This window comes from Cervus elaphus, chromosome 8, assembly GCF_910594005.1.
Source record: "Cervus elaphus chromosome 8, mCerEla1.1, whole genome shotgun sequence".
Classification (NCBI taxonomy): Eukaryota; Metazoa; Chordata; class Mammalia; order Artiodactyla; family Cervidae; genus Cervus; species Cervus elaphus.
In genome coordinates this window covers 20222481-20242438 of record NC_057822.1, presented here as the reverse complement: position 1 = coordinate 20242438, position 19958 = coordinate 20222481, and the positions used below count along the sequence as shown (strand labels likewise).

General features: G+C 42.0%; 1 protein-coding gene across 4 annotated transcripts in view; it reads left to right on the top strand.

Moving 5' to 3' along the window:
* The window catches only part of RHBDD1 (rhomboid domain containing 1), a 187821-nt gene that overhangs the window by 55516 nt on the left and 112347 nt on the right, over positions 1–19958 (top strand). For all 4 annotated transcript variants that reach the window (XM_043909849.1, XM_043909848.1, XM_043909850.1 and 1 more), the window contains 2 exons: positions 6503–6591; positions 17405–17461. In XM_043909849.1, the coding sequence (XP_043765784.1) occupies positions 6503–6591; positions 17405–17461 (146 nt within the window). The remainder of the gene's footprint in view (positions 1–6502; positions 6592–17404; positions 17462–19958) is intronic.

Sequence of the window (19958 nt, the reverse complement as noted above, 5' to 3'; positions counted from 1 at the left end):
ATTCCTCTGCATGGCACATAAGGCCTACAGGACTTGACCTTTACCTGTTTTTCTAAATTCATCTCATGCCAAAATTCATGGTTTCCATCATCTCACTGTATTCAACCACCTCATAGCCATCTCAGTGTTTTTAAAACACCAAGTTCTTCCTTTCCTCAAAGCTCTTCCATATGTACTTTTCCCTGCCAGAAGCTCCCATCCTCGCCTCGTGGCCTGCCAGCTTCAAATCCTGTGTATGTCACTTTAAATGCCACTTAAGGAGCCATCCCAGACCACCCTAGGGAAAGTGGAGTTACTTCCCTACACTTAACACAATTTACAGTTAGTGTGTGTGTCTGTGTCTGTTTCCCCACCAATTATAAGCTCTGTGAGGCAGTGACTATTTGTCTTGTTTATGTAGTAGTCAGTCAGTAAGTATTTGGTGAATGAATGAATGCTACTTCCTTGAACCAGCTCGTGGGATTCTCTTGCTGCCAGGCTGAGAGACGTGGACTTGAGAGCCAAAGAATTGCTTGGTATCATCTATTATAAATTGGAAGCTCTTGTGTAAGAGAGTCTCCTCCAACCTCGGTAATGCTTATTTTTGTCTAGGTCTTGTTTGTCTGGGACTGAAGTAAATGTCCGCGGTCAGCTCCCAGTTCTGTGTTTGAGGTTGAGGTTGAGCATGTTTATCTAACCGACATGGAGAGTAGAGATTGCATTACCTTTAAGGAGATATAATACTGGAAGGGGACTAGTGTTTCCTTCTGAGGCCACAGCGCGCTGAAGAGGGCATGAGGAAGGTATGGTGAGAGACACATAGATCAGGTATCTCCCAAAGTGCCATTGCTAAAGAAACAGGCTGGTTGTGGTTGAACAAAGCATCACAGATAGAAAACAGATGGTTTAAGAACAGGTTATCTTGGGAAGAAGCCATCTGATCAAGATTTTCCATAGTGATGTTCATTAAAGCTGAAAAATTCTTGCTACATCTTGTTTCTGTAACGGCAGTCAGGGGCCTTTTATTAAGATGGCCAAACCTTCTGATCCACTCAGTCCCTACCTGGTAGTAACTGCTTTTACAGGAGGAAATTCTGGAACATCCAGTACCAGAGGCCACTTCTAGCTGACTGTCTTTAACCCTACCTTATTGTCTTACCTTATCCAACACTGGGTCCCTATCAAGTTGCATCCTTAATGAGGTCTTTGCTGTTCATTCACGGTGAGATCACGCCTTAGAGTAATTCATTTCCTGCTTTCTGAACTGTGCCTGAGAGGATCACCTCTTCAGCTGTGGGCAGAGTTTGCCGTTTAACAGAGGTCCTGTAGAGCTTGTCCTGGCTTCCAATCATGACTTTAGTTTTGGTTCTTCAGCAGTGCATTTGACAGGGGAACATTTGTATAACCGCTTCACTCAGCCTGACAAATAATTTGCCTGTTAAAGGAGTCGGGATCAGCCGATGCTGGCATAGTAGGAAAGAACACTGTGTGTTGGTATTAATAATATTGTCTGCGTATAGTCTGTGGAACTAAAATCCACAATAGTATCTTTTCTTCAGCTTTACTGAGAGGTAATTAACCTATGATCCATAATAGTATCTTAGTTTTGCTCCCGAATTACCTTTCCACCATCACTATTCCTTATATGTAGCAACATTGATTTGATATTTGCTTTTCATGTTTTTTTTTTAGTTTTTTTTCTATAAACATGCATTGAGCTCCCACTCTGTGCTCAATACGCAAGTGCTGCATAGTTGGAGGTCCACAGGATGAAAAACAATGATGATTTTTCATAACTACAGAAAGACATGAGACTTTAGGTTGAAAAAACAACAGCAAAGCTCAAGGAGGGAATTCAACCAGTCTACAACTGGAGTGATCCATAATGACAGTAAATCTAACACAAAGAGGGAATCTTAAAGGCTGAGAGGAGAGCCAGATCACCTGTAGAAGGATGACTGTCCGATGGTCAGAGCATTTCTTAGCAGCAGTAGTAAATTCAGAAATAGGACCTTCTCGAACATACAAAGACTGGCAGAGATTTTTACTGTCAGACTTGAACTGAAAGAATTGCTAAAAGTTGGGTTTTAGAGAGAAAGAAATTGATCCCAGATGTTGGTTCCACCATGAGAGAGCAGTGGGCCAACAAAGAAGTTGGACATGTTCATAAACTTAAGTGATCTAAGGAAATGGCTGCCTCTGTGTTAGGATTTGAATACAAACAAAATGTTTTTCCAATTGAATATGTAACTGCTTAGACTTAGTGCCGGTATTTGAAATTCTTCTGTTTGTGAGAAATTGTTTTCGGGCAAGGATTTTTAATCAGAGGTCCATGGATAGGGTTCAAAGCATCTATGAAGTTCTTAAAATGATAAGCGACATACCGTGTGAATGTGGAGTCTTTCCGCAGACAGGATTCATGGCATTTATCAGACTTTTAAAGGGATTTAGAACCTGGACAAGCTAAAGGACCACTGGACTACTGTATTGTCCCCCTATTAGGAAGAAAATACATAAGCACTTAACTCGCTCTGACAGTGGGATCGGAGCATCGGATCTGTCAGTACTTTGCAGAGCCATTGAGACCCTGGACAGGCGATTTGCCTTCTGTCTGTAGTTCACACAGCACATAACCTGTGTGGCCACACACGGCAGTGGTGTATCTGGCTCTTGTGACCACACCTCACCATCGCAGTCAATGTTTGACAATAGCTCTTAGGATTTTCTAAAGAGTCCCTCTTGAGCTATCAGAAGAAACAAAGCTTCCAAGTGATCAATTTTAGACTATGATAATAGACTTAGTGCTGTTGTTTTGTTCAGTGAACACATGGCTTGTGTAATATGTTGTCCAAGTGTGCAGGAGTGAGCACGGAGGGGGGGGAAGTGTGTGTTCAATCATTGTCTCTCCCAGTGAAACTTGATACTAAAGCAGCTGTTCACTGGCGACCGGTGTTCCTTGTGCTGTTAGAATGTACTTGTAATATAGGTCAGATGTGTGCATTTTGTGTGTTAGTTTTAATTCTACTTCTCCACCCCTTCAGGAGTTGTTTACTAAGAACTGGAGTCAGGCCACTTATCAAGGCTTCCGATGCTGTACCATTTGTGGTCGTGGATGCAGAGTTGAGGACAGTGGTTCTGTCCCTGAGGAATTACCGTAGATTAGGATAGAGGACAGCAGGTCACCACCAAATCCTCATCCCAGCCTGAGACCACCTCAGGCTGTTCCTAAAAGCAGGGTTTCCCCAGCCTGCCACTTGGGGTGTCAGCCCGCAGGTATAAGTAAGAGCAGAGGAGGGCGCGCCTTCTAGGAGGGCTGCCGTGGAGCTCGGGGAGCCTCAGATGTCAAAAATGTTGAAAAATCTGCCTAGCATGTGTCATTATGATCATGGTAACACGGTCTGTTTCTGAAGCTGTGACATTCGACATTCCCAGCCACTGATCAGAGAGCCCAGGTGTGTCTTCTTCCCTCAAAGCCCCGGGCCTTCTTTATCCCTGCCTCCTTCCCAGCACCCCCAGGGGCCGGGATAAAGTGTCCTAATCCTAGGACTGGGCTGCCCCATCCTACCAGGGAGGAGGTAGCTCCCAGCTCCACTTCCGTTTCCTGTCTGCAGGGCCGTTTCCTCTCTCATGACTTGGGTATCTCTTAGAAGGCGAAGGGCAGTGGTTTGTCAAATGGTTACCTACAGCATGGAGCAGGTTAACTCACCTCTTGAGACAAGCATATGATTCCTTTGTCATGGATGGCATCCTTCCCTTTTCTGTCTATAATGTTGGGACTTTCTCAGGGGTTGTTTGTTTGTGTTAGCTATGCCGTGCAGCAGGTGGGATCTTAGTTTCCCGACCAGGAATCAAGCCTTCACCCGCTGCATTGGAAACGTGGGGTCTTAACCACTGGACCACCAGGGAAGTCCTGAGAGGTTCTCAGTTTAGATTGAATAAGATCATAAGCTCTTCTTGTTTTTTAAAAGAAAAACATTTCTATATAGCTTAAATGAAATGATAAGGACAGTAAGAGTGTTGAGATGGGACTTTAGTGGAAAATGCTGAATTTAGGCAGATAATAAAATATAGTCTCAGGTCTGCCAGCCTCCCTTCCTTCATTATTTATAATGTGATTATAACTCAGACTTCTACAAACACATTTAGAGAGAGAAAAAATTCATTTAACTATGTTGTTGTTTGGTCGCTCAGTTGTGTCTGACTCTCTGCGACCCCGCCCGCCAGGCTCCTCTGTCTGTAGGATTCCCCAGGCAACAGTACTGGAGTGGATTGCCATTTATTCCTCCAGGGGATCTTCCCGACCCAGGGATAGAACCCAAGTCTCCTGCATTGGCAGGGAGATTCTTTACTGCTGAGCCACCAGGGAAGCTTAGTACAAAATATACATGTCTTTTTTTTTTTTTTTATATTAACTATATTATGCTGTAATTTATAAATGAGGTTTAAACTTGATTGTTTAATAGGTTGGGACTTAAAACTGACATTTTCTCCCATGTCATGTTACAGCTGTATAATTTACCATACAGAATGGCTTAAATAGTTTCAAAGACATCAATGTATTTTATTCTTTTCAGTTAAATTGAAGTTACTGTTTTTAAAAATTTGATTCTGGCCTCTTCTTTGCTTCTCTCAAACCACCACTTTCTTTGCCATTCCTCGAACTAGTTGGAGAGTTTATTTGCCTAAAAATAGAATAAAATAAGTACAATTTGGGGTTTTTTTTTTTGGAAAAGCTAAAGGAAAGTACAATTAATATTGTTCTTCCCTGAAAATGGGAAGCTGACTGTCTGAGCCCATGTTTTTCTTATCAGGTCAGACATGCTGTTAGTTAGAGATATTTGATGAAAGTAGCAGCTATCCTTAAGGAATGATTATGTGTGCGCATGTATGTGCGTGCACACATGCATGCCCACACATGGCATGACTTTGAGTGTATGTAGACGCATGCAGAGCCTTGTTTGGGCAGTAGTGTGATTGAGTTGGCTGTTGGGCAGGACCGTCCTGACTACACAAGGCTTCCTTTCATCTTTTTCTCTGAAGTGCTCCCTTGTCTGTTTCTTTCCTGCAAGCCAGGAAGTCTCCCCGGCCCTGAGGCCGTGGCAGTCACTTGCGGCTGCCTCACTTGTGGCGTTAGGGCCTCTTGCCCCTGTCCTTTGCTGCCGTGGTCACGAGGTGTATTGGGTTTGATTCTACGTCTCGTGAGGGTGACAGCGTCCGCGGCACGGCTCGGTCCCTGCCGTGGCACAGCCAGCGCTCCGAGGCTGAAGGTGCAGCGACTTTAAATCGCCTCCTGCTCTTCTTGCTGAAACCATCCTGGGACACTGGAAGCATGCATTCCACACCTATTTGGGTGTCTGTCCTGTGCCAGGCACCATCCTAGGTGTGCGAGATACCTCTGTGTAAACCACAAAAGTCACCGTGCTCTTGGCGTTCACATCGGCTCCGTGGTAACTTCTGAAGGAAGAGGAACTCTTCACCTGGGATGTGAAGAGTTGTTATGACGGGGTACTCCTCAGCCTAGCCGGGGGGTCACCAGTGAGCTCTTGAGGGGTATGGCAGTGGGCTGTGAGAGTGGGTTTAGTAGGAGATGAGGATGGAGAGAAGAGATGGGCAGGGCCATGAGTGCGGGGGCCTTGAGCGCAGGCTAAAGGGTCTGTAAGCAGAGGAGTCAGTGAGCCCTACAGGATGGCAGTGACAACGTGACCTCACCTCTGTTTGGGGAACATACCCGACGGAGGGCCTGGGCTGCCCTGAGAGCAGGAGCTGGGGGCAGCAGAGAGCCGGGCTGCATGATCTTCCATTTACTCTTTTTACTCATTCAGCATGTACTTAGCTGGGGCTTGCCTTGTATTTATATTTAGAAGCAATTGCTAATCTTAGATGCTATTTTAAGAAGAGTGGAACCGATTTATGCTCTATCTCATCTTTCAAGCTTGAAGTTTACATTTTGGGGTTTTTTGGGGGCTGAGGAACTGAAAGATCCACATTTATGTTGGGGGGTGTGGGAGGGGGTGGACATCTCAATCTCTTCTGCAAAGTGTCTCTTGCTCTTTGCCTCACTAGTCAGGGTGGGAAAACTGTAGCTGTCTGCTCTGCGGTGAACACAGGTAACGCCAGACCCTCGCAGTAGCTGTGACTAATTCAAGATTTAATTCAGAGGAAATGCATTTCATTGATACTTCCTGATAAGAGCTACAGACATAAAACTGGAAGACGTATAATGGGTTGCTTTGACAAAAACACTTCTGTTGTCCTGAAGGAGACCGCTCACTTCTCTTGGTCAAGGAGGGAGATTGCCTTTTAAACCTGTTATGTTTGTTATTCATTGTACTTTTTTTTTTTTTCCCTTGTAAGGTAGGAAGTGATGTCCTTGGGACTGAGTTAAATGCTGCTCAGCATGAAAGATGTGATGCAGAGCTTGAGTCTGCAAACTGTGACTCACTGACATGCCCCTGGCTTTTGAGAAGACCGTGTGTACTCCACAGCAGAGCAAACACTCATGAAGGTTCTCCTTCTCTCCTAGGACTTCCTTTGCCGGGCATCTGGCTGGAATTCTTGTTGGACTGATGTACACTCACGGGCCTCTGAAGAAGATCATGGAATCGTGCACAGGTATGGAGCAGAACCGGGCTTCTTCAGTGGCTCAGTGGTAAAGAATCCACCTGCCACAATGCAGGAGACACGAAAGGCACTAGTTCGATCCCTGAGTTGGCAAGGTCCCCTGGAGAAGGAAATGGCAACCCACTCCGGTGTTCTTGCCTGGAAAATCCCATGGAAAGAGGAGCCTGGCGGGCTGCAGTCCGTGGGGTTGCAAAGAGTCAGACACGACTGAGGAGCTGAGCACACAACCCAGAACACCTTGGCATGACTAGTTGGAAGTTCATCTTCATTTTAATGGGAATAAAGGCAACCCCAAGTTTCCCTGTGAGTCAACTTAGGAATTCCCTAATAGGCTCTTTTTAAACTAAGAGGTGAACCAGCTGGTGCTGGTCCTCGGATCCAACAAGGAGAGTGAAACCCCCAGTTTTAAACCTGCTGCTTTCTTAGGGGACAAATGAGGTACACACTTACACCCACAGCATTATTGCCACTCACTGAAAACCACTATTTCCTTGAAATTCAGAGAACTAAAGCAGGTTTAAAATATGCTTTCTTCTGTAATATTTCATGAATTCAAAGTGCAAGGCAAAGTTAAAAAAAGAAAGACAAATCTGTGTTGAAGTACAAGGTCAATATTTTAAAGTCATTTAAAGTAGAATGACTACTAGGTCCTTGGCAGGCGAGACGTATATTCATGCATGGCCAAACCAAGTCTGTTATTCCTGAAGCATGGCTCCTGCTTTTTTTTTTTCTTTTTTTTTTTTAATTTTTATTTATTTATTTATTTATTTATTTATTTATTGTCATACATTGATATGAATCAGCCATAGATTTACACGTATTCCCCATCCCGATCCCCCCTCCCACCTCCCTCTCCACCCGATTCCTCTGGGTCTTTCCAGTGCACCAGGCCTGAGCACTTGTCTCATGCATCCCACCTGGGCTGGTGATCTGTTTCACCATAAATAGTATACATACTGTTCTTTTGAAATATCCCACCCTCACATTCTCCCACAGAGTTCAAAAGTCTGTTCTGTATTTCTGTGTCTCTTTTTCCGTTTTGCATATAGGGTTATCGTTACCATCTTTCTAAATTCCATATATATGTGTTAGTGTGCTGTAATGTTCTTTATCTTTCTGGCTTACTTCACTCTGTATAAGGGGCTCCAGTTTCATCCATCTCATTAGGACTGATTCAAATGAATTCTTTTTAATGGCTGAGTAATATTCCATGGTGTATATGTACCACAGCTTCCTTATCCATTCATCTGCTGATGGGCATCTAGGTTGCTTCCATGTCCTGGCTATAATAAACAGTGCTGCGATGAACATTGGGGTGCATGTGTCTCTTTCAGATCTGGTTTCCTCAGTGTGTATGCCCAGAAGTGGGATTGCTGGGTCATATGGCAGTTCTATTTCCAGTTTTTTAAGAAATCTCCACACTGTTTTCCACAGTGGCTGTACTAGTTTGCATTCCCACCAACAGTGTAAGAGGGTTCCCTTTTCTCCACACCCTCTCCAGCATTTATTGCTTGTGGACTTTTGGATAGCAGCCATCCTGACTGGTGTGTAATGGTACCTCATTGTGGTTTTGATTTGCATTTCTCTAATAATGAGTGATGTTGAGCATCTTTTCATGTGTTTGTTAGCCATCTGTATGTCTTCTTTGGAGAAATGTCTGTTTAGTTCTTTGGCCCATTTTTTGATTGGGTCATTTATTTTTCTGGAATTGAGCTGCAGGAGTTGCTTGTATATTTTTGAGATTAATCCTTTGTCTGTTTCTTCATTTGCTATTATTTTCTCCCAATCTGAGGGCTGTCTTTTCACCTTACTTATAGTTTCCTTTGTAGTGCAAAAGCTTTTAAGTTTCATTAGGTCCCATTTGTTTAGTTTTGCTTTTACTTCCAATATTCTGGGAGGTGGGTCATAGAGGATCTTGCTGTGATTTATGTCGGAGAGTGTTTTGCCTATGTTCTCCTCTAGGAGTTTTATAGTTTCTGGTCTTACATTTAGATCTTTAATCCATTTTGAGTTTATTTTTGTGTATGGTGTTAGAAAGTGTTCTAGTTTCATTCTTTTACAAGTGGTTGACCAGTTATCCCAGCACCACTTGTTAAAGAGGTTGTCTTTTTTCCATTGTATATCCTTGCCTCCTTTGTCAAAGATAAGGTGTCCATAGGTTCGTGGATTTATCTCTGGGCTTTCTATTCTGTTCCATTGATCTATATTTCTGTCTTTGTGCCAGTACCATACTGTCTTGATGACTGTGGCTTTGTAGTAGAGTCTGAAGTCAGGCAGGTTGATTCCTCCAGTTCCATTCTTCTTTCTCAAGATTACTTTGGCTGTTCGAGGTTTTTTGTATTTCCATACAAATTGTGAAATTCTTTGGTCTAGTTCTGTGAAAAATACCGTTGGTAACTTGATAGGGATTGCATTGAATCTATAGATTGCTTTAGGTAGAATAGCCATTTTGACAATATTGATTCTTCCAATCCATGAACACGGTATGTTTCTCCATCTGTTTGTGTCCTCTTTGATTTCTTTCATCAGTGTTTTATAGTTTTCTATGTATAGGTCTTTTGTTTCTTTAGGTAGATATACTCCTAAGTATTTTATTCTTTTTGTTGCAATGGTGAATGGTATTGTTTCCTTAATTTCTCTTTCTGTTTTTTCATTGTTAGTATATAGGAATGCAAGGGATTTCTGTGTGTTAATTTTATATCCTGCAACTTTACTATATTCATTGATTAGCTCTAGTAATTTTCTGGTAGAGTCTTTAGGGTTTTCTATGTAGAGGATCATGTCATCTGCAAACAGTGAGAGTTTCACTTCTTCTTTTCCTATCTGGATTCCTTTTACTTCTTTTTCTGCTCTGATTGCTGTGGCCAAAACTTCCAACACTATGTTGAATAGTAGTGGTGAGAGTGGGCACCCTTGTCTTGTTCCTGATTTCAGGGGAAATGCTTTCAATTTTTCACCATTGAGGGTGATGCTTGCTGTGGGTTTGTCATATATAGCTTTTATTATGTGGAGGTATGTTCCTTCTATTCCTGCTTTTTGGAGAGTTTTAATCATAAATGAGTGTTGAATTTTGTCAAAGGCTTTCTCTGCATCTATTGAGATAATCATATGATTTTTATCTTTCAATTTGTTAATGTGGTGTATTACATTGATTGATTTGCGGACATTAAAGAATCCTTGCATTCCTGGGATAAAGCCCACTTGGTCATGGTGTATGATTTTTTTAATATGTTGTTGGATTCTGTTTGCTAGAATTTTGTTAAGGATTTTTGCATCTATGTTCATCAGTGATATTGGCCTGTAGTTTTCTTTTTCTGTGACATCTTTGGTTTTGGAATTAGGGTGATGGTGGCCTCATAGAATGAGTTTGGAAGCTTACCTTCATCTGCAATTTTCTGGAAGAGTTTGAGTAAGATAGGTGTTAGTTCTTCTCTAAATTTTTGGTAGAATTCAGCTGTGAAGCCATCTGGTCCTGGGCTTTTGTTTGCTGGAAGATTTTTGATTACAGTTTCGATTTCCTTGCTTGTGATGGGTCTGTTAAGATCTTCTATTTCTTCCTGGTTCAGTTTTGAAAAGTTATACTTTTCTAAGAATTTGTCCATTTCATCCAAGTTGTCCATTTTATTGGCATAGAGCTGCTGATAGTAGTCTCTTATGATCCTTTGTATTTCAGTGTTGTCTGTTGTGATCTCTCCATTTTCATTTCTAATTTTGTTAATTTGGTTCTTCTCTGTTTCTTAATGAATCTTGCTAATGGCTTGTCAATTTTGTTTATTTTTTCAAAAAACCAGCTTTTAGCTTTGTTGATTTTTGCTATGGTCTCTTTAGTTTCTTTTGCATTTATTTCTGCCCTGATTTTTAAGATTTCTTTCCTTCTGCTAACCCTGGGGTTCTTCATTTCTTCCTTCTCTAGTTGCTTTAGGTGTAGAGTTAGGTTATTTATTTGGTTTTTTTCTTGTTTCTTGATGTAAGCCTGTAATGCTATGAACCTTCCCCTTAGCACTGCTTTTACAGTGTCCCATAGGTTTTGGGTTGTTGTGTTTTCATTTTCATTCATTTCTATACATATTTTGATTTCTTTTTTGATTTCTTCTATGATTTGTTGGTTATTCAGAAGCGTGTTATTTAGCCTCCATATGTTTGAATTTTTAACAATTTTTTTCCTGTAATTGAGATCTAATCTTACTGCACTGTGGTCAGAAAAGATGACTGGAATGATTTCAATTTTTTTGAATTTTCCAAGACCAGATTTATGGCCCAGGATGTGATCTATTCTGGAGAAGGTTCCGTGTGCACTTGAGAAAAAGGTGAAGTTGATTGTTTTGGGGTGAAATGTCCTATAGATGTCAATTAGGTCTAGCTGGTCCATTGTGTCATTTAAGGTTTGTGTTTCCTTGTTAATTTTCTGTTTAGTTGATCTATCCATAGTCGTGAGTGGGGTATTAAAGTCTCCCACTATTATTGTGTTACTATTTATTTCCTCTTTCATACTCGTTAGTGTTTGCCGTACATATTGCGGTGCTCCTATGTTGGGTGCATATATATTTATAATTGTTATATCTTCTTCTTGGATTGATCCTTTGATCATTATATAGTGTCCTTCTTTGTCTCTTTTCACATCCTTTATTTGAAAGTCTATTTTATCTGATATGAGTATTGTGACTCCTGCTTTCTTTTGGTCTCCGTTTGCATGAAATATTTTTTTCCAGCCCTTCACTTTTAGTCTGTATGTGTCTCTTGCTTTGAGGTGGGTCTCTTGTAGACAGCATATATAGGGGTCTTGTTTTTGTATCCATTCAGCCAATCTTTGTCTTTTGGTTGGGGCATTCAACCCATTTACATTTAGGGTAATTATTGATAGGTGTGGTCCCGTTGCCATTTACTTTGTTGTTTTGGGTTCACGTTTATACAACCTTTGTGGGTTTCCTGTCTAGAGAAGATCCTTTAGCATTTGTTGAAGAGCTGGTTTGGTGGTGCTGAATTCTCTCAGCTTTTGCTTATCTGTAAAGCTTTTGAATTCTGCTTCATATCTGAATGAGATCCTTGCTGGATACAGTAATCTAGGTTGTAGGTTATTCTCTTTGATTACTTTCAGTACGTCCTGCCATTCCCTTCTGGCCTGGAGGGTTTCTATTGATAGATCAGCTGTTATCCTTATGGGGATCCCTTTGTGTGTTATTTTTTGTTTCTCCCTTGTTGCTTTTAATATTTGTTCTTTGTTTTTGATCTTTGTTAATTTGATTAATATGTGTCTTGGGGTGTTTCGCCTTGGGTTTATCCTGTTTGGGACTCTCTGGGCTTCTTGGACTTGGGTGGCTATTTCCTTCCCCATTTTAGGGAAGTTTTCAGCTATTATCTCCTCGAGTATTTTCTCATGGCCTTTCTTTTTGTCTTCTTCTTCTGGAACTCCTATGATTCGAATGTTGGGGCGTTTCACATTGTCCCAGAGGTCCCTGAGGTTGTCCTCATTTCTTTTGATCCTTTTTTCTTTTTTCCTCTCTGCTTCATTTATTTCCACCATTTTATCTTCTATCTCACTTATCCTATCTTCTGCTTCCGTTAGTCTACTCTTGGTTCCCTCCAAAGTGTTTTTGATCTCATTCATTGCATTATTCATTTTTAATTGACTCTTTTTTATTTCTTCTAGGTCTTTATTAAACATTTCTTGTATCTTTTCAATCTTTGTCTCCAGGCTATTTATCTGTAACTCCATTTTGTTTTCAAGATTTTGGATCATTTTTATTATCATTATTCTAAATTCTTTTTCAGGTAGATTCCCTATCTCCTCCTCTTTTGTTTGACTTGATGGGCATTTTTCATGTTCCTTTACCTGTTGGGTATTTCTCTGCCTTTTCATCTTGTTTAGATTGCTGTGTCTGGAGTGGGCTTTCTGTATTCTGGAGGTCTGTGGTTCCTTTTTATTGTGCAGGATTTACCCCGTGGGTGGGGTTAGACGATTGGCTTGTCAAGGTTTCCTGGTTAGGGAAGCTTGCGTCAGTGTACTGGTGCGTGCAATTTGATTTCTTCTCTTTGGAGAGCAATGGAGTGCCCAGTAATGAGTTTTGAGATGGGTCTATGTGTTAGGTGTGTCCTTGGGCAGCCTGTATGTTGACATTCACGGCTATGTTCCTGCGTTGCTGGAGAATTTGCGTGGTATGTCTTGCTCTAAAACTTATTGGCTCTTGGGTGGTGGTTGGTTTCAGTGTAGGTATGGAGGCTTTTGGACAGTCACTTATTACTTAAAGTTCCATGTAGTCAGGAGTTTTCTGGTGTTCTCAGGTTTTGGGCTTAAGTCTCCTGCCTCTGGATTTCAGTTTTATTCTTCCTGTAGTCTCAGGACTTCTCCAACTATACAGCACTGATAAGGAAACTTCTAGGTTAATGGCGAAAAGATTCTCCCCCGTTAGTGACACCCAGAGAGGTTCACAGAGTTACATGAAGAAGAGGAGAGGGAGGAGGGAGATAGAGATGAGCAGGAGGAGAAAAAGGGGGACTCAAGAGGAGAGAGACAGATCTACGCAGCTGTCTGTTCCCAGAGTGTTCTCCGTAGCCCAGTCACCTACAAAGATTCACAGAATTGGATTGGGAAGAGAAGGGGAAAGGAGGAAATAGAGGTGTTCTGAGGTAGAAAACAGAGAGTCAAGATTGGGAGAGAATAATCTTCGGTTTAAAAATAGGGCTTCTCTTCTTTTTTTTTTTTTTTGGTAAGGTTATAGAGTATTGAAAATGAAAATTAAGGAGTAGTAGAGGAGTACTAGAGGACTTTAAAAGAAATAAGAGAAAAAGAAAAATAGAAAATAGAAGAGAAAAAGGAAAGAAAAAAAAGAAGAAAAAAAAAGAAAAAGAAAAGAAAAAGAAAAAAAAAAAAGAAAAAAGAAAGCAAAAAAAAAAATTTTTTTTCCCCTAATTAAAAAAATCATAAAAATCTATGGAAATGAAAGTTAAGGAGTAATGGGGGAGTAATAGGGGATTTTAAAGGAAAATAAAAGAGAAAAAATAAAAAAAGAAAAAATAAAAAAAGAAAAAATAATTTAAAAAAAAGAAAAAAGTAAAATTATATATAGGAGTTTCTCTGGAGCTGTTGCGGTCAGTGTGGGTTTGGCTCAGTTTCAGATAGCTCCTCGTTCCAGCTTACACTTCTCGATATCTACAGGCCCCTTCCGGTGTAGTCGGTGTTTTCTAGAGGGATTTTAATCTGTTGCTCCAGTCCCTTCTGAGGCGGTTCCCTTTGTTTGTTTGGCTTCTGTTTGCCGGTCTCTTCAGAGCCTCATTTCCGCCCTGACACAGGCGGGCGGAGGTGGACTCTTATTCAGGTAGCTAGTTCCGTCGCTCTGCGGGGCAGGGAGGGGCTTGCGCCGCGGGGACGGGCTGGCGCTGCAGGGAGGGGCCGACGCCGCTTTCTCCGTCTGTGCTGCTCAGGCTCCCGGCTGTTCTATATGGAGCGCGGCCCGCGCTGCGCGAGGTTGCAGCCCTCGGGTGTTCCACAAAAGCGCGGAAGGAAAAGCTGCGCCTGCCCTCTGTGCCTTCCCCGTCAGAGCGGTCCAGGCAGCCAGGGGCTTGGTGGGCGCACTCTACCCAGGTGTGGCGCGCCCCCTCCCTTCCGCGGACCCAGTCTCAGTTTCCGCTGGCGCCAGTCGGGTGCGCGCGCCTTCCGCCCTCCGCGTCCCCAGCCCCAGTCCCCGCCCGCGCCGGTCGGGTGCCTGCGCCTGTGTCTCGCCGCGACCTTCCCCTCCCCTCTGCCTCCTGCCTCTGGCGGGGCTGGGCCGGTCCACAGCCTGCGAGCTCTTCTCTGGACTTTCTCGGTCCCTTTGTTCTGCGAACGGCCGGCAGTGTGTTCGGCCGGTTAATGTACTCTCTCTCCTTTGGTCTCCCACAGTTCAAGTTGGCAACTCACAGAAGCTCCCTCCGATTGCCCTCAGGGCACTCAGGCCCGGACCCTACTCCAAGCAATGCCGCCTAAGATTCCCTTCCCGGGACGGATCTCCGTCCTTAGCTCTTTTGTCTCACTTTTAATCTTTTATATTTTGTCCTACCTCCTTTTGAAGACAATGGGCTGCTTTTCTGGGCGCCTGATGACCTCAGCTAGCGATCAGAAGTTGTTTTGCGAAGTTTGCTCTGCGTTCAGTTATTCTTTTGATGAATTTGTAGGAGAGAAAGTGGTCTCCCCGTCCTACTCCTCCGCCATCTTCACATGCATGGTGGCTCCTGCTTTTTAATTAAAAAAATTTTTTTCCCTTCTAATTGCTGCTCAATGAAAATACTTTATTTTACTTAGGAAACCTTTGAATTTTTTGGCTCTCTTAATTGAGAATGCTATACTAGTCGTGACTTATAAGGAAACTGTTTTGCCAACACTTGTTCTATAGACCATATGAGTTCCTATATTTCATCTTTTACTCATGGGGAATCCTCTGAAACTTTTACCATCTTTTGAACCATAAATAATTTGTTTTCACTATTTGTGCTGATGACTGGTATTCTTACAAACTGTATAATATTCATGGCATTAGAAAGCTTTCCAAACGTTGTGCCCTTGCCTTTATTAGCTGGTTGTATTCCCTTTTGGGTGATTTTTACAAACTGTGTTGCATCCACACATGTTTTTATTTTCCTACATTTGCATCTTACTGTATTTCTGGTGTGTGTGCCTGGAGGAGGTAGCAGGAGCTTCCTGTATTGAAAATGTAGAGTTTTATTATATTTTTGATATAATTATGGAAATCCAGTTATGAGTTTTGTTGCCCAAATGTCCTCAGTGCTGATATAGGAAAAGAAATAATTCTTGGGAGTCTGATATTTTGTTTCCTTTTTGTGTGGGGGTGTCTGAGGATTGAGTGATTAGTAAAGCTTTCTTACAGACATACTACAAAATTTAGGCAAATACTTTGTTTTTTAAAGAGAATTTTCCCCATAATTATAACATTTTAACTTTTAGTTTCCTCCTTGAATCCTTGCCTGTTTTCTAAGGAGACTTATTTTTATATAATTCTGTTTTCAGGATAATAAGTAGAAAGTTGAATACTAGAACTTGAAACATTCAGCGCTGTTCACAAATAGCCTGCAATCTCTGCCTTTGTTTTTCCGGCAAAGCAGGAGAAAGATCTAGAGTGATTTGAGAACTGAGGTGCCACAGGAGCCCTGTGAAAATACATGAAAGCGGCTGTCTGACAACTCCTGGGAAAGGAGCATCACGCTGAAGGTGTCCCCTGTTACGCTTCCCTCTCTCCTTTTCTTCAGCAGTGCTGAATTTTCTGTCCTATTGCCCTTAAGGAGGGGTAAGAAACAGGAAAGTCCCTTAGGAGGGGTAAGAACATGGCTCACAAACACCCTTGTTATGGGGCATGTTCTCTCAGTAGCCAGAGCATCTCTACTTGTACAGAGATCTCAAAGACCAAGCTTGGTCCCGTAGAAGGCGGAGACCACCTTATGTTGTCAGGAACCTTAAGGAACTTCAGAGAATATAAGTTAGAGTTTCACTGTCTCCACCACGTTCTGTTCCCTGTAGGACTAACCCCAAACAAAAGAATATATTTTAATTGTTCAGAAATTATGTATAATGACTTTGAGCTTTGTTACAAAGAAGCTAGTAATTGTTGGAAAGAGTGGTAGTTACAACTTTAGGGCTATTCTATTTTTATTCCAGTACCATCCTGTTTTGTTTACTATAGTTTTATAGTATACAATGGGCTTCCCAGGTGGCTCAGTGGTAAAGAATCTGCCTGCCAGTGCAGGAGACAAAGAAGACACGGGATCGATCGCTGGGTCAGGAAGATCCTCTAGAGAAGGAAATGGCAACCCACATCACTAGTCTTGCCTGGAGAATCCCATGGACAGAGGAGTCTGGTGGGCTACAGTGCAAGGGGTCGCAGAAAGCTGGGTATGACTGAGTGGGCACGGCTGCGTGTCTGGGCACACACACGTGCACATACTGTTTTGTTTACTGTAGCTTTATAACATCAGTTGCAGTCAGGAGTTGTTAAGACAGCTGTTATCAAAAAGACAAGAGATAACAAAGTTTGGTGAGGATGTTAGTGAGAACGTGTATTGGTGCAGCCACTATGGAAAATGGCATGGGGAGTCCTCAAAAAATAAAAAACAGCCCTACTGTATGATCCAGGTTCCTGATAGCATTTGTTCACTATAGCCAATATAGGGAAACATCCCACATGTGTGATGAATGGGTGAAGAAAATGTGGTATGTGTGCAGGTATAATGGAGTATCATCAGTCATAAAAAGGAAACTAGTCCTGTTTTTGACAAAGTGGGTGAACCAGGAGGACATTGTGCTAAGTGAAATAAGCCAGATAATTAAGTATGTTGTCACTTACATGTGAAATCTAAAAACGCTGAACTCACAGAACCAGAGAGTAGAACAGTGGTTTCCAGGGGGTGGCAGGTGGGGTAAATACAGAGATGTTGGTCAAAGGGTACAAGCTTTCAGTTATAAGATGAGTAAGTTCTGGGGATGTAATGTTCAGCATTGTGACTGTAGTAAATAGCACTTTATTATACTTGAAATATTACTTGAAATTTACTAAGAGAATAGATCTTATGTTTTCTCATATGTATATACACACAATGGTAAGTATATAAAGTGATAGATGTGTTAATTAGCTTAATTGTGGTTATCATTTCATAATATATATGTGTATTAAATCATCCCATTGTACACCTTTTAAAAAAATCACCACCAACCTAAACATGTACAATTTTAATTTGTTAATCATACCTTAGTAAAACTGGCAATAGGGGTTAGGGCAGAGTCTATGGCTACAATTAAAATTTTTTTTTCCTTCATATTTAGGCATTTTCCCCTCCAATATTGATTACCCAGGACAGCAGTACTACTTTAATAGTTCAGGTAAGTAACTTCATTTCATTCAATACAGTTAAACTTGTTTTTAAAAATTATACTGTTTGTTACTACAGAGCTCCCGTAAGGTAATATGAGTTTATGCTTCTGGAGAGTACACCAGATATTACGTCCTTGTGCCTCTAATGTCCCTGGAACCTAGATCGGGGGGCTGTCCAGGGAGCATATTTGGATGCGTTGTTAGGGAAGGAGGGAACTCCAGCAAGAAAATGTTAAATGATTGGTTTGAGGTTTCTCAGACATGTTAAGATTTATATGAGAAACAGGCCCCTTGATACTCAGCTTAAGAGACCATTCACTGGCTAAGTGTTAGAAGTTACTTTCATATATATAGTTCTCCACGGTCCACTCCACCTACATATTCAGGAAGAATCACACTTACTGTAAGAAGCTGAGATAGGCATTCCTCTAATAGTTAAAGAGGAGAAGGTATTTTTTCCTAGAGGTCTTTGTAAATAGGTAGAAAGGACTTCCTGTTGAAGCATATGACCTGTTTTAAGCTAAAACCCTTACATTCCAGCCTGACGAGGCTGCACTGTAATATCCTGGATCAGTACCAGCAGACAAGCGTCAAAGAACCTGAGCTCCAGAGGCAGTGGGTGGCTTTACAGTCCTGCCTGTCGAGAACCATTGCTGTTTAAATATGGAGTGAGCAACCTTTCCTGTAAAGGGCCAAGTAGCTACTGTTTGAGGGTCTAAAGGCTTTGTTGACCATATATAGTTTTTGTCTCAACTAGGCAACCTGTCGTCATAGTGTGACGACGACCATACACTGTTCAGTCACTCAGTCATGTCCTATTCTTTGTGACCTCATGGCCTCTAGCATACCAGTCTCCTCTGTCCATGGGATTTTCCAGGAAAGAATACTGGAGTGGGTTGCCATTTCCTCCTCCAGGGGATCTTCCCAACCCAGGGATCGAACCCAAGTCTTTGCATCTCTTGCATTGGCAAGTGGGTTCTTTACCTCTAGTACCACCTGGGAAGCCAACCATGCACTATTCATAAGCAGATGTCCTTAGTTGTGTTCCAGTAAAACCTTATTTATAAAAACAGGCAGTGGGCTGTATTTGTACTCCGACTTGTAGCTTTTTGATCCCTGGCTTAAATAATACAAGTATTAAGAATTATATAATTAGATCCATATTGGTGCTTCTGCTTTATTTTCCCATACAGTTTTCTGATCCTCAGTCTGGTTTCCCCAGCAGCACTCTGAGAGTGGTCGTGCCGTGCATGTTTGTCAGCCTGACCACTGTGGGAGAGAGAGAAACAGCTATAGTCCTTGTCTCAGAGTTTGTAACCGGGACTTGATTGTAGGTGCCATGCATTTGGAAAGGCAAAACAGTAGACGCGAATAGGACTAATCTGGGTGTAGGAAATGGAATGGTGAACCATGGAGTCAAGTAGTACAGAATAACATGATGATAGTTAATGTTCAACAAAATCTCCAATTGACCCCAGGAAGATTTCTGGAGGTTTTTCTGTACACACAGTTTTCTCCTTTGCTGTATTCCGCCCTGCAAATTCCACCTCTGCTCAGGGAGCCTGCTGCATCTGGCTGTGTCCCTCGCTGCTCCCCGAACCACAGTCTAGAGAGTGCCTTCAGGCTCATTTCCTTTATTTCCCTTCTCTCAAGATTCAGAATCTTGAAGTGCCAATTATACAATACCTGAAAACATCCATCTCATGTGTTTTCTCCCTTCTTCTACTTGATTTGGTAGAAGATCTCTTCCAGTCCCAGTTGCTCCTTCCTGGCAGAGGTAGGAGTCCATTTCAGAGATACTGATGCAATGCAGTGAGCGCTCAGCCTGGAAGGGAGGGAGTAGGGTTGCAGTTACCAGAGGTCATCTAGAAGAAGTGGAGTGCTGGGTCTTGATGCATTAAGTAAGCATCCTTATTTAACTTGATGGAGTTAAGGAAAGCAGTGAAAGGGAAGGGCTTTTCAACCCTTTATGAAAAAGCCTGCCTGGAATTATCCAGAATGTAGTGGAGTGCCACTGAATGATTTACTCTGTAGAATGATACTGTTAAGAGTTATGATCAAGATATGTTTTTGATGTAGTTGTAAAGGCTCGGATCATGATGGTCAAACTTGGCTGTTGATGTGAACCACTTGAGAAGATTTTACAGTGTGTCCATGGCTTGAATTCAACCCAGACCAGTTAAGTTATAATTGGGGTAGAGACAGGGACTTGGACCTTTTTTTTGTTTTTGTTTTTGTTTTTAAAAAAAAAGCTTCTCAAGTGATTCTAATGGATTCAGGAAGGAAAATCATAGGCTTAGATGGTTGGGATTGCCTAGGCTTATGGGCTACAGTGATGAATACTGTTGTTCCCCAGAGGCTTCACTCTGAGGCTTTCACTTCTGATGCTCTGGATGCTTAAAATCCTGCAACTGTGGTCTTGATGCAGGAAAGGCACAGTTGCTACACAGTGCAAGCTCACTTGCTTCTATCTGAACTCACCTGACAAGAGGAGGTGTGATGATT